Source organism: Sinocyclocheilus rhinocerous, unplaced genomic scaffold, assembly GCF_001515625.1.
Source record: "Sinocyclocheilus rhinocerous isolate Xijiao unplaced genomic scaffold, SAMN03320098_v1.1 scaffold298, whole genome shotgun sequence".
NCBI classification, from domain to species: domain Eukaryota; kingdom Metazoa; phylum Chordata; class Actinopteri; order Cypriniformes; family Cyprinidae; genus Sinocyclocheilus; species Sinocyclocheilus rhinocerous.
This window is the reverse complement of record NW_015650702.1, coordinates 108,971-122,368: the sequence shown is the minus strand read 5'-3', so window position 1 is coordinate 122,368 and position 13,398 is coordinate 108,971. Positions and strand designations below refer to the sequence as shown.

Sequence of the window (13,398 nt, the reverse complement as noted above, 5' to 3'; positions counted from 1 at the left end):
CCCCCCCCCCCGCAAACGCCCTGCAAAACCCCCCCCCCCCCCCGACATCTGCATTGTGTTTATATGGACTGTGTGGTGGTTAAAGGCTGAGTGGAAAAAACATCCATCGTTTGCGGGATATGTATGGACCCGGTGGTCAGGAGCTTGCCGAGAACAGACAAGCATACTTGTGGTCAGCTCTTACCCTGCCTCTGCACTCTCGTAGGTTTGGCTCAGCGCAAAAGAGCAGAAATTTTGCAGAGAAGCTGGGAAGGGTTAACATGGGAACAGTGTTTTCACCGCTTTCGCACATATGTAACTTCTGTCGAGGTGTTGTTATATCAATCCCTGTGACACTTTTGAGAAGGATCACCCTTAGGCTGATGAGAGAAGCAGGGGATGGGAAAGGAGGAAAAGAAAATAGGAGGAAGAGAGCTTCAGGATGTGTCAGCAGCAGTATAGTGTACCAGTGGTTTGGTAGAATGAAAAGAATGAGGGAGAGAACTTCATAACAGAGCAGAGAGGAAATTCTCTTACCGCAAAGAGTAGCATTACACAGGATATGGAAATGTACGTTTGTACTGCAGTTTGACCTACCACACACACACAGGGGCAAATTCAAAACAGTTGTGCCACTTTTGAATACAGTACTGCAGCACAAAACCCTGCATCTTATTTACTAACCATCTGCATTCCAGGTTAACCAAGTGATACTCGTTTTGAGATTTTTTTTTCAGCACAAAAACGGCTCATTTTGTATGTAAACTAGTTACTGTATATTTATAGATTGAGCTTTTTCCCCACATTGCACTAAACTTGCTGTTTCTTTAGTTAATCGGATGCTAAAACAACACACACAAATGCAAAGAGCGCTGCCAGAGGGTGCGATTATTTTGAAACAGTTGCCACGTTTGCATTCAGTACGGCAGTGCAAAACCTTGCGACTTGCTTACTAACCACCTACAATCCAGTTTAACCAAGTGTTAAGTTAGCGTTGCAATGAGTAATTAAAATATAAATACAAAAGAACATTTTCTTTTAAAAAAAATTTTATAATGCAAATATGCCTCATTATGTATGTATGGTAGTTTTATTATAGATTCCACTTTATTTACAAAACTATTTGTCTGCTGCAAATAGCATTGCATAAAATTTTATTTTATTCCAAAAGATACTTATGTACATTTCTACTGACCATGGCAGCAGCAGTTTATCAAATAGTGGGGAAGAGAACATGCATTGTGCATTGAATGTAATTATTTGCATTGTTTCTAAATTTAATCGGGTGCTAACACAACACACACAGCACATGCAAACGGCGCTATCAGCTGGTGCAATTTATTTGAAAATTGCATGCAGCACTACAGTGCAAACTTATTTACTAATCATTATGCAATCCAGTTTACCTAGATACTAAATGCTGCTGAAACGTTCTGTTTGCATTCTTTTTAGCACAAATATGGCTTTCAGTTTATACATTTTATCAGCTCATGCATTTCCTCAAACCCATGACCTTGGCGTTGCTAGCGCCATGCTTTACTGTTTGAGCTAAAGGAATGCATACAATTATGTCTGTCTTACTACAGATTGTGCATTATTTACTAAAACTCACTGTGTGTCTGGTTTGTACTAAACTGAATTTCATTTAAGAGGTATTTGTGTACATTTATGTTGATCATGGCACCGTTTATTTATCAAATGATGATCAAATAATGCGGAGAGCACTATAACAAAGCTATTTTAGACTTTTGGATTGTAGAGGTGAAGCGTGCTAATGAACAACACTACAGCAGATGCAATTCATTCTCAGTAAAATCCCCTCACAGAGTTCTGACTATATCAAGCTTTGCTTTTCTCCCAGTTGCCTTTCCTCTCACCTCTCCTCGTCTTCTCAGTTACAGTATATAGGGCGGCCAGCCTCTGTTGCTATGCCTTTATCCTAACCTACTTCTCCCAGCCCTGAAATAGCACCGGGGTTTGCTCAGGTCTATCATCTCTCTTTTGGGGATTGCAAAATGAGGTCTGTCCTATCACTCAATGATCCTCGTTTTCGTTCTCTCTCCCCAGACGACTAGACAGTCCTCTGGGTCTATGCTGTGACGTGTGTGTTTACAAAAATAAGAACAGGGTGTTGTATGCATTAATGCAGTATTCCCACCTTAATGAGCTTTTGAGTCTGGATTCTAAGAAAAAATGTTTGCCATTGTTTAAGCTTCTGACAGTTGAATAGGGAATGTTTGCGTTTTAGGATTTGACCGTACTGGAATTTCAGCCGGTGAACCACTTCCTGTTTAAGTGAATGGATGGTTTTTACATGCAGACGGTTTCTCACACACAAAATATATAGCTGATATAACATCAGTTCACCTTAAGAGTAGCTTAGTATATCAAAACTCAAACCTCTTGGCATTTCTTGGCATGGACAAGCTCATAGTCTTTAAGAAACACTCAACCCAAACAAGCACTTGAACTTACAGCCTGACTTCCTCTTATCAGGTCAGACAAATATGGGTCCAAACAATGTATGTCTAAGATAGCATCATGCCGTCTTGTGTAAATCAAATGCAGGAGGGCTGCTCCTTCAGCTTCCAGGATCCATTAAACAGCTTCACTCGAATGAACTCCCCTGAGATTTGAAATAGCACTAGACGCATTAACAGAACTGATTTGCTCATCCTGACCCTCTGAGCTTTTTCAAACATGCTATTGGTCAGTCCACTGGTCAATGTCCAATGGGTCTCCTGGGGACGGCACTATAGGGAAAGCGTTATATCAAAAAGCATAATTCAAATACACTGCAACTTATATTAGCATATCGCCATTTCACTGCACCAATCAGCTGATAAGATGGGCACCCACATGAACGGGTCAATGTTTCATTAGCATTTAGGATAATGAAACTAGTGTGCTAGAAAACAAAAGGCGCTCTTTCTCACACCATGGTCTGTTTGCATTGCAGCTTAACTGTGTGATTTGTAAGCAAATGTTTATTTGAATCTAAATTAGCGGGTTTGATTTACTTTATTACTAATCCATGATTTCATTAATATTGTATGGAATGAGCATTAGGCTTTTTGCACAAATTATTTGTTAAGCTAGGGTTAAATAACAAAAAATGACATCATAAAGTATCTTCATGTTTATATTAACTGTATATGTTTTCTCCCATGAAGGTTTTGTCAACCCCAATCCAAATATGCAAACATAAAACGTCTTCCATAAGTGCATTTATCTGTTATCAGGTAAAACAAGTTTATTTTAGATTATCAGATTCATTTATTTAGAAAACTGATTGTATCTCAGTCAACCTTATGTAGAGTTATGCTGTAATTTTACACTCTGTTCAATGGCTGTTGGTTCTTTTAGTCACTCAGTGTCGTGATGTGTTTTGTATGCAATAGATCAGTCACAACAGGAAGGGCAGCATTCTTTCACCTTCAGTATCTGTTGCGGTTTCTTCATTTTGGTAAAGCAACTCTAAAATAGGCTGCGTGTAAGTGCAAAGCAGGTGACTGTATCAGCCAAACCTGAAAGATCTTTTCCTTGTAAGAATCAGATCAAGTTTTTGCTAATCAAGATAACTGCATATTTCTTCATTATTGCAGAGTTCCTTTTTACCACCCTGATCAGGCTGACTTGACCAATCGCCAGCTGACATTTTCCTCCTCTGTGTGTGTGCCCGTGCCATGTTACTATGGCAACACCTCAGGGCTGGTGGCATCGAGGCAGACACTAGAAGGTCGATGATTCTGCTGTTGCCATTTGGGGCATTTGCATCACCTTGTGTGGCATTGCCCACATTGCCTACCGTTTTACAGTATGATGCAACATGTAGTCAGAGTGTCTGCACCTCAAATGCTTCATGACAGCTCTCTCTGAAAAGTTTCAAGGTGTTGCCATGTTTTCCTTAAACACTGTATCTTTATCAGAGAGCCAGAAGAGAAGATAGAGAGGGAATTTAGGGCAAATCACATTTGGACAGCATCGCCTGCCAAACACTGAACATAATTCACTAATATGATAGTTGCTCTCATGGTCTGGTGCTGTGCTGTGCACACACTGACCTACTAGTACCAGTCTCTTCCAGTTAAAAGTCCTTACTTTATCATGTTAAATAAGGACATACTAAATCAGATTGTTACATGGTTTGCATCAGTTTTGCCTGTGGGAGTTTTGGTGGGAAGCGCTTGGTGGTTGAGGTTGTGTCTTTGGCAGGCGTGAGGGTGGGCAGGTGCAGTCTCGGTTGAAGGAGGAGAAACGCAGCACCATCTGGCACAGGGACCCCCCTCCCAGTGGGAGGAGTGTGAGAGATGGAGGGATTGAGGGATGGGGGGCAACGGAGGAGTGTGACCAAGCTAATTAGTACACTGCCTCAGATTAGACTGATGGAAAAAGGGCGGGACCACCCGTTCCTGAGCATAGAGGAGGATTGTGGAAAGCCAACGCCTCGTATCTGTCCCATATCCAAATCAATATGTTTCGCTAGGAACTGAAATGAATGAAATCAAGTACTTCAAGCATATATATATATACACCTTGCTACGTGTACTGCGTTAGGCTAACCGAGACTTGTCATTTGCACTTATATATTGTTGCTCTTTTGTTAGTTTTGCCTGCTTTTATTGTCCTCATTTGTAAGTCGCTTTGGATAAAAGCGTCTGCTAAATGACTAAATAAATAAAATAAAAAACTGTGAGTGTTACATGATAGCAAAGGTGATCTAAATGTCTTTTAATCAGTTCATTAGTAATCATTTTTAGAAGATGTAGCCTGGTGCCTACATATCTTCTGTGTCATCTGACCATATCAAGTTGCTATATGGTTTGTTGTGTGTGTTTTGGCCGGGAGTCTAAAGAGCTCTTGATCAGGGCATTACTCCCGTTTTAATGTAATTGCAGCTTTCGTGTTGCTGCCTTTAAATCTTCAGTCTCTCATCTCCACATTCCTTCTTTCTGATCACTTTAAAGTGAGAAATTAAGCCTCTGGTGCTCTTTAACTGTCCAACTCTTCTCAGACATACGCTTTGATCTTCCATTTGTGCAAAGCACACAGCATTCAGACACTTCTAAATGCAGGAGAGGCTGTAAACAGAGTCTGTGACTGACAGCCAATGAAATTAGACAAGAGCAATAGAGATCCAACATGCTTGATGTTATCTCTGATGTTACATCTCTCTAAATCACTGAACAGTCCTGTACGAATAGAGGAAGAGAGAAAGACATCCGCTTCACAGGCTTCACGCACCCAGATCAAACACCTAATGCCGCCGAACCGTCTCTTAATTAACTTTTCAGTGCTGCCTGGCTAATTACGTCATGCTTTTTAATGTCTTGTACAAACACAGACATATAACACAGGAGTGGCTGTGAGAAATAAAAATAGCAATTTGTTTCTGTTGCTGCAGTGGCTTTAGTCATCTTCGAGTTTCGCCTCGATCAGTTCGCGGTTTCCCATCGCACCCGTTTTGACTTGTCACTGGCACGTTGTAGCAAAGACGTACTGAGAAGAGGCACTTTGGCAGGTGCAGGCTTGTCCGCACATAGTGACAAATGCAACATTCCTGTCACACGAGTCACGCCACCTGCTCGCATTCCAGTGCAGTCAGTGTCTTTCCTTACTGTCTGCAACTCAAGGTACATTCAAAGTGCGTTTCTTTCTCTTTTCTTTTTTATTCTGAGGACATACAAATGCCTTTGTTACGCTTCAGCACACTTTGTATTTTATATTTGAGCATATTTTGAGCGATTTTATTATTGTTTTATGGAAACATTGAAATATGTTCATGCTTTTCAATTCATTTTTTATATTTTAATTATATGAATTAATTACTTTTTAATGATTAATTAATGAATAATTTGTTTTTAAAATGTTTAAATATAACATACTTTTAAATATAATCTTTATCAAATCTCAAAATGAATATTCATTTTTGCATACTGCACATTGTAATGTACAGATTCCTAAATTTACTTGTTGCATTTAAAAAAAAAAAAAAGATTATAAAGTTATTTTATTTTTCATTTATTCAAAATTGTGAAGAAATTAACCAGGAAAAAAGAGCAACTTATCATTATGGCCAGAATTTTAATATCTGTTTTGGTGATAACATGCACCAGTAAATCGTGCGCAATAAGAACATTTATTAAGAAAGTCAATTAAAAACATGCTGACTTCAAACTCAAACAGACCAGTGTAGAAGTGTGTGTGTGTTCATCCATAGGATCCCACATAAGCCTGTAATTGTTCTGTTATTGAGGATCACAAGGAAGTGTAATGAGAAACACCTGTCAATATTTTTAATTCTTTAAAATGCTTAGCACAGAAGATGTCTGAAAGTTCATTCGCTAATCATTTCTTCGAAAAGAAACTCAAATAGTCTTAACTCTAATTGTTGCGCTTAAAGGCTAAAATTTACACCAGAGCACAAATTCTAATGTCTCTCTGTCTCTGTTTCCCAGGTGTCCTCCTTGACATACAGAAACACTTCGACGTTGGTGACAGCGGAGCAGGCTTGTTGCAAACAGGTAAGTCTCTCATAATCCCATAATTACGTGGTTTTGCAATCATGCAGTGTGCACACACAGACTTTCTGATTTATATCACTGACTTGAGGTGGAAGAGAATACTAAAATCCATTAAGCTCCCTGCAGCCGAAGTGACAGGGTTAACAAAGGAGGAAAAAACTGTGAATGAGGTGCTCCAGCTCCACCTCCCTCCTCCCCAAAGCCAGTGTAATTTACTGTGCTTGAAGCACTTGTTAGGGTTTAACAAAACAGAAGACTGCCACAGTTGTGTGGATTGGATGGAGACCCACCCTGCACTGTGATCTGTCCATTATTCAACAGTGCAAGGACATTACATACATTTTCCATATTTCTATTAAAGAAAAAGACCACGTAAAACTCCAGTGAGGTACATGGGAAGCTGTAAATGTTTTTCCTTTTCAGTCTGGTTGTTACAGGAAACTGTAATTGTGAGTCCACTCTCCGGTTCCTTTTAATGGGAGGAAAAGACTAGTTTATTCTGGAAAACACACAGAGCTCTTGTTAGCTTAGAGATGCTTGTGGTCTGTCGCTAAGGTTTATAACGGCTAAAATTAAAAAATGACTAATAATTGTTCCCTCATTATATGCAGATGACAGTGAAGTGTAACACATTATGACATCATTAAAGGTTATTTGTGGGGGGCTAGGAATCAGTGGATGTATACGGAGGGAGGTGAATGAGAGGGTTCAGTGTTCAAACGGCTGGTTTGCGCTGGGTCAGGTGGGGGTTTTGGAGGCCGTTGGGTTGGGCTTCCTGAACCGGGCTGGGTCCAAATCAAGTGGCTTTTGTGAAGGAGAGTCACTGTGTGGAGGTCCTATTGGAGCAGCCCTATGAACACTAGCACATACAAACTGTACTTGTGTATGCAAACAGAGACGCCGCCATACACGGAGGCAAGAATATATACAACAAGCACACATAGGCTCATTGAGCGGTTGCATAGACAGGGATGTCTGGGATTCAGATCCAGCTCAATGTTTATCTATTGCCCCCATTCATTTGGTTTGAAAATATTAGAATAACTGGCCCATGGAAACCTCGGCACATAAACCTTTCAGTATTTAAGAGTGGGATATTTTAATTCTGGGTGAAAAGGGTGAAGTAAATATAAAAATCTACACCTCCTAAAACAGGATAAATCTAATTGGAAAGAAACAATTTTGTGAGGTTCATGCTTAAGATGCTAATTTGCAAATAGGGTGGAGCAAATAAATATCATTTTATTTATATGTATATACTGTATATACTACCATTCAAAAGTTTGGATTTTTTGAAGTGAGACATCAAGCTTAATTCAGCTCAATTATATTATATAACTGACTGTAGAGATGAGTGAGATATACAAAGGAAAACGTTCATTCTGTCAGACCGTAAGAAAGAGTTCTTCTCTGTTTTTGCTTAGCTGACCAATTTAGACTGCAGAAATCGTACTGTCACTCACTGAAGAAAATGTGTTTTTGATTAGTCTGTAATTGGAAGCAAATAAACATTGCAATTCTGCTTGGCTCAGGTTAACCATAAAGTGAATGACTGCTTGGAAACTTTCTATAGGTTGATTCTCAGCAGGGAATTGGTGCTTTGACAGCATGGCAGCCAATTATTGGTCTATATGCTACATGAGGGATGGCACCTCTCATGCTGTGAAACTGTCATGATAGTCACTCTAAATAGGGGTTAAATTGGGACTTTTGAGGTGAGAAGCCTCAAAATCTGGCAAGATATGGCCCTACCAAAACAAACAAATAAATGTACAATAGGGCTTTTAGTTTTTTTTTCTTCTAAATCTGGACTGGAGCAGGGAAGAGATGGAATGGAGTGAAGAACAATTTTTTCCCAGCACATGGGTTGCCATCAAGACATTACTGGTAGAGATTTCTTATTCTCTTTTAGCAGGCTTTTTTGTTATAGACATAAAAATATGATAGTCTTTGCGCTAAAAAAATCGAGCTTTAACAAAATATCAAAGCAAACCACATCCTGAACCACATCCTATGCCACCTAGAAAAAATGTGAGCAGGGAAAAATCCCTTTGTTAAGCAGTGCATGGGGTCTGTGCTTACAGAGTGTAGAGAAAGTGTCTGCGGCAGGTTTAGTTTGGCCTCTGATCCCAGTCTGACCTCAGTCTTCACACAACACAACGAAATTTCAGATGCTCTGGCCATTGGCTGAGAACCTCAGTGTGAAAAGTTGGTTGAAGGGATGGCGTGCGATCAACTGGAGTGTGTCCTGAGGGATGGCACCTCTCATGCTGTGAAACTGTCATGATAGTCACTCTAAATAGGGGTTAAATTGGGACTTTTGAGGTGAGAAGCCTCAAAATCTGGCAAGATATGGCCCTACCAAAACAAACAAATAAATGTACAATAGGGCTTTTAGTTTTTTTTTCTTCTAAATCTGGACTGGAGCAGGGAAGAGATGGAATGGAGTGAAGAACAATTTTTTCCCAGCACATGGGTTGCCATCAAGACATTACTGGTAGAGATTTCTTATTCTCTTTTAGCAGGCTTTTTTGTTATAGACATAAAAATATGATAGTCTTTGCGCTAAAAAAATCGAGCTTTAACAAAATATCAAAGCAAACCACATCCTGAACCACATCCTATGCCACCTAGAAAAAATGTGAGCAGTGAAAAATCCCTTTGTTAAGCAGTGCATGGGGTCTGTGCTTACAGAGTGTAGAGAAAGTGTCTGCGGCAGGTTTAGTTTGGCCTCTGATCCCAGTCTGACCTCAGTCTTCACACAACGCAACGAAATTTCAGATGCTCTGGCCATTGGCTGAGAACCTCAGTGTGAAAAGTTGGTTGAAGGGATGGTGTGCGATCAACTGGAGTGTGTCCTATTGTGACGTACTCTGATTTGTGTGAGTGGCACACAAGTTTTTTTGTTTGTTTTTAGACACACATCTGTTAATTTGACAGAGCTAGCTTTTCCCAAATCTACAGACTGTGGCAGGATGTCTTAAAGTGCACATGGCACGGAGAGATGTTGAGATTAATGTCTTAAGGAATGTCTTGAGGAATAGCTGACTAAGGCAGTCTACCATAAAACAGGAGGTGAAATATAGTGACAGGTTGGGAGGAGGAAGCTTTTCATAATATAATTAAACTCATAGGCCTTTCTTTGCGAGTCGATCTGTCATGATAGTGTGTCATTGTCATAACAAAAGGAAGTAAACATACAGTAAATTAGTGAATGATGGGCTGTGGGAAAACTGGAGTATCTAGTACCACAGAGATGAGTTCATACCGCAACCTCAACACAGTGTGATTCAGGCCTAATGCATCATTGATTTAATGCGGTGAGTACCAAAACACTCATATTAACAAATCAAGGAGATGAAAGTATTCATATCATAGAAAAATATTTCACATATGTAAAATATTGGTTATATGATACATGTCTGGTTTGTGTCCTTCAAGTGATGCCCAGTGTCATATTTCCTGACAAATGCGTGTCTATACTCGATATTGACACACAGACTGCTCTCGTGTAACCTTATGAGGGCAATATTGACTTTATCTGGCTTTACACGATGTGCTTTTGCCTGTGGCTGTCATACCTGTCAATCACCTCCTTGTCCACAAAGACAAGGCTTCTAGATCTGATCCCACTCCCAATGCTCTCTCATGCTTTATTTCTTTTAACCAAACCTCTATCAGACTAAGAGATATTAATTTCAGATTAGTGGGAAAGAGCAATTATTGTTGACACGGAAGAAGAATTGACTGTTTGCTAGCCACAACACCTTCAGGCAGTTCTGGACGTCTGCGAGATAGAAAATGGAAATAATGAAGATGGAATGAGGAAAGAAGAGAGGGTTAACTCGGATGTTATTACTGTCCCGAGGGCCTCCTCCTTGCTCTTTTGTTTAGTAGGTGACATCGGCATTTTAAGGATGGGTGTGGGGAATCTGGATGGCCTCTCTGCGAATATTTGCTGAAGATGGATAGATGAGGATGAACTTTAGACAGCCGAATGCTAAAATTTCCTGTGGTCTAAGCATCAGTTTACTAGGTGGTCTTGAGTCATATGCAACCTAAAACCGAGACTGATTTTTAATCCTAAAAAGGTTTGTGATTGTTTTGACAGAAATAATTAGTAACTAAATATTTTTTTTGATTTACACATCAAAAAAATGTGTAAATGTGTAAAAAATGTGTGTGTGTGTGTGTGTGTGTGAAGATACCTTGTGTGAGCAAAGTCAGTAGGTTTTAGTCCAATGCGATCACATTAACTAGCATTTTAGGCAAAAAGAAAATCTTTGAGCATTAAGCAATTATTATTTGAAATTTAGTGGAAATGATCAAAATGAATAATTAAATCAGCTTATGTTTGGGGTTGGTACCTGTAAGGTTGGACTGTTTCTGCTGTCTGGCGCTTTGCGGAGAAGGGTGCAGAGGAGATGGGGGCGTCGCACTGGGCGGCAGAGGGGGAGCAGGAGACGATGGGGTGGAGGAGGTGGTGGAGGATGCAAATGTGCTGTTTATAAAAAATTAAATACTATAGATAATTGTCAGGTTTGCTGTGCTTGTTTGTAGGGTGCACAATATTTTGTGATTACATATCAATATAACTGTAAAATACTACTACTACTATTACTAATACTAATTAAATAAATGATGTAAGGAATAATTGACGACGGGCCCTTGAATTATTAGAAAAATAATGCACACCCGAGGTGGTGATGCTATTGTGAGTAGGATTATTTCTATGGAGGCTCATCCAACGCCTTCTCTAAACAGTGCTGTTATTACCTCGCTAGTGAGAAATGTCATGTGTAGCCTTTAAGTTGCTACACTATATAGGCTAACTGATAAAATCGTCAGGGCAGCGCTGACAACACCTTTTTGTGCAAACTGCGTGACCATAGTGTGCATGTGCGAGAACGTGTGATTGCAGTAATTCCTGTGTGCTGTATAGGTACTGTATGCTAATTTCCGTTATTACAGTTAACTATGCGAAGTGATATGGAACTGTAATGCGGTCAAGAGAACTGCCTGGAACTACGTTCGCCGTGAGTTTCCCTGAAAATAATTGCACACCTCAGAACGTTCGTCAGCCAATCATATTCAAGCATTCAACGGCCCCGTAGTATAATATAAAATAAATTATAAAATATTAAAACAAGAAATATTACTAAAAATATTTTTATAGTAAAAATGAAAAATTACAATACCAAAATGTATTAATTTTCAGACATTAAACTGTCTAGCGTTTATCTTGGCAGAAAACCACAGGGAGCCTTTAAAGCTTCACTTTTAGTTGACAGCAGCAGGTTTATGATTTATCATAGCAAATTTGGGAAGATGGTTGGCGCATGTTGTGCACTAAGACATATCATGATTTTGGCTTTTTAAAAATTGTTTTTATTATGCATCCTTAGTTCAGAGTAGTTGTTAATGTGTTGTCTACAGACCAAAGTCAAAAAAGCCCACCCCAAATATCAAAGATATGAGTTTTTTCTGTCTGTTCTATTAGAAACGTAATAGCAAACATTTGAAGCTGGTCCATGATTTGAGGTATTATGGTATTTATGTCCATAGCACAAAAGGTGAGGGTTACCTAACTTTAATACTGAAGGTTATAGGTTTTGATCATGAGCTATAGTGACTAATAATCATTTTTATAAGGACGAAAATATGATACGGTATGTTTCACTTTTCTGACGACACCGTAGAGACTCTAATTAGACTGTATTGCTCTAAAGGTCAAGAGGTCAGTGCCCTCTGGTCAAAGATGGCAGCTCTTGTCTGCATGTGAGGTGTGTGTCTGCCGCGGCCTCCTATCCCATCTGTCAAGGCAGGAGCGGACGCTGCTTTTGAATTCTGACACGACTCCGCTGAGTCAATGTCTTCGTCTAGCCGCTCCGTCTAGGGCATGTGTTGTATATAGCTGCAGTCAGTCTGTGGCCAGTGAATGACTGCAGCCCAGGTGCTCGACTACATCCACCCAGACAAAGAATGCGCTATATTGAGAAGAAATTTCTGTGTGGATCGTGACTGTCAGGATATTGGCTTACATAGCCATGAGCCATTAAAAGACATTATTTAAAAAATTGAGATGTCAACCACAGACACACAGGCCTCCTGTAGTACAGCACTTCCACTGTATGTTGACACAGCCACAATTGTCCCCTTCTCAGCTTTCGTTTTAATGGCGGATCTTACAGTTTCTGATTTCTTTGGCCTGGACAGCGAGGAGCTACTGTATCTGTGTATTATCAGCTGTTCACACTCAGACCACAGCTGTACTATGATATCCCTGCTTTCTTCTCCTCTCGGTATCATTAGGTTTCTCACAAGACATTGCTCTGTAGCTGTTTTTGCTGCACTGTCAATTTGACAGGCGTCTAAAAAATTAATAAATGGATTCCACAGCAGGAAACAGACAGCGGGAGATGTGCTCGAAGGAGACGGACATAGACTAAGCGAGAGAGATGGAAATGAAAGAGGGAAAGTGCAGCACCTGCTCATCATTCCCACAGTCAATGGCACAGAGATGTAATGATCCACAGCCGTGTCAATGCGAAAACGGAGGGAAAAAATAAAAACCAATTTCTCTCTCCATCAGCCTGGCTCTGACACTGGGTAATGAGCAATCAATACAGCAAATCCACATCTCTGCACATGCTATGAATAGATATGTAGGTCTTTCAGCTTGAATCTGCTTTAGATCAGCCTGATGGGTGAATCTCACAAAGAAATGTCAGGGTCATATTTCAGCACAATTTTAAATAAATAAATAGCAGAATTAAGCAAAATTTTCTCCAAATTTCATATACATATGAGATATATATTGTATGTAATTTATATAATGTGTGTGCATAATTTTTAGGCCATGTCTCAACGGGGATGGGGGCGGGAGCTTCATTGA

General features: G+C 39.8%; 1 protein-coding gene across 1 annotated transcript in view; it reads left to right on the top strand.

Moving 5' to 3' along the window:
* Nucleotides 1-6,526, top strand: part of LOC107712367 (protein spinster homolog 2-like) — an 18,244-nt gene extending 11,718 nt beyond the window's left edge. Inside the window, exon 2 of the mRNA XM_016517594.1 lies at nucleotides 6,438-6,526. Coding sequence (XP_016373080.1) covers nucleotides 6,438-6,526 — 89 coding nt within the window. The remainder of the gene's footprint in view (nucleotides 1-6,437) is intronic.
* The last annotated feature ends 6,872 nt before the right edge of the window (nucleotides 6,527-13,398 follow it).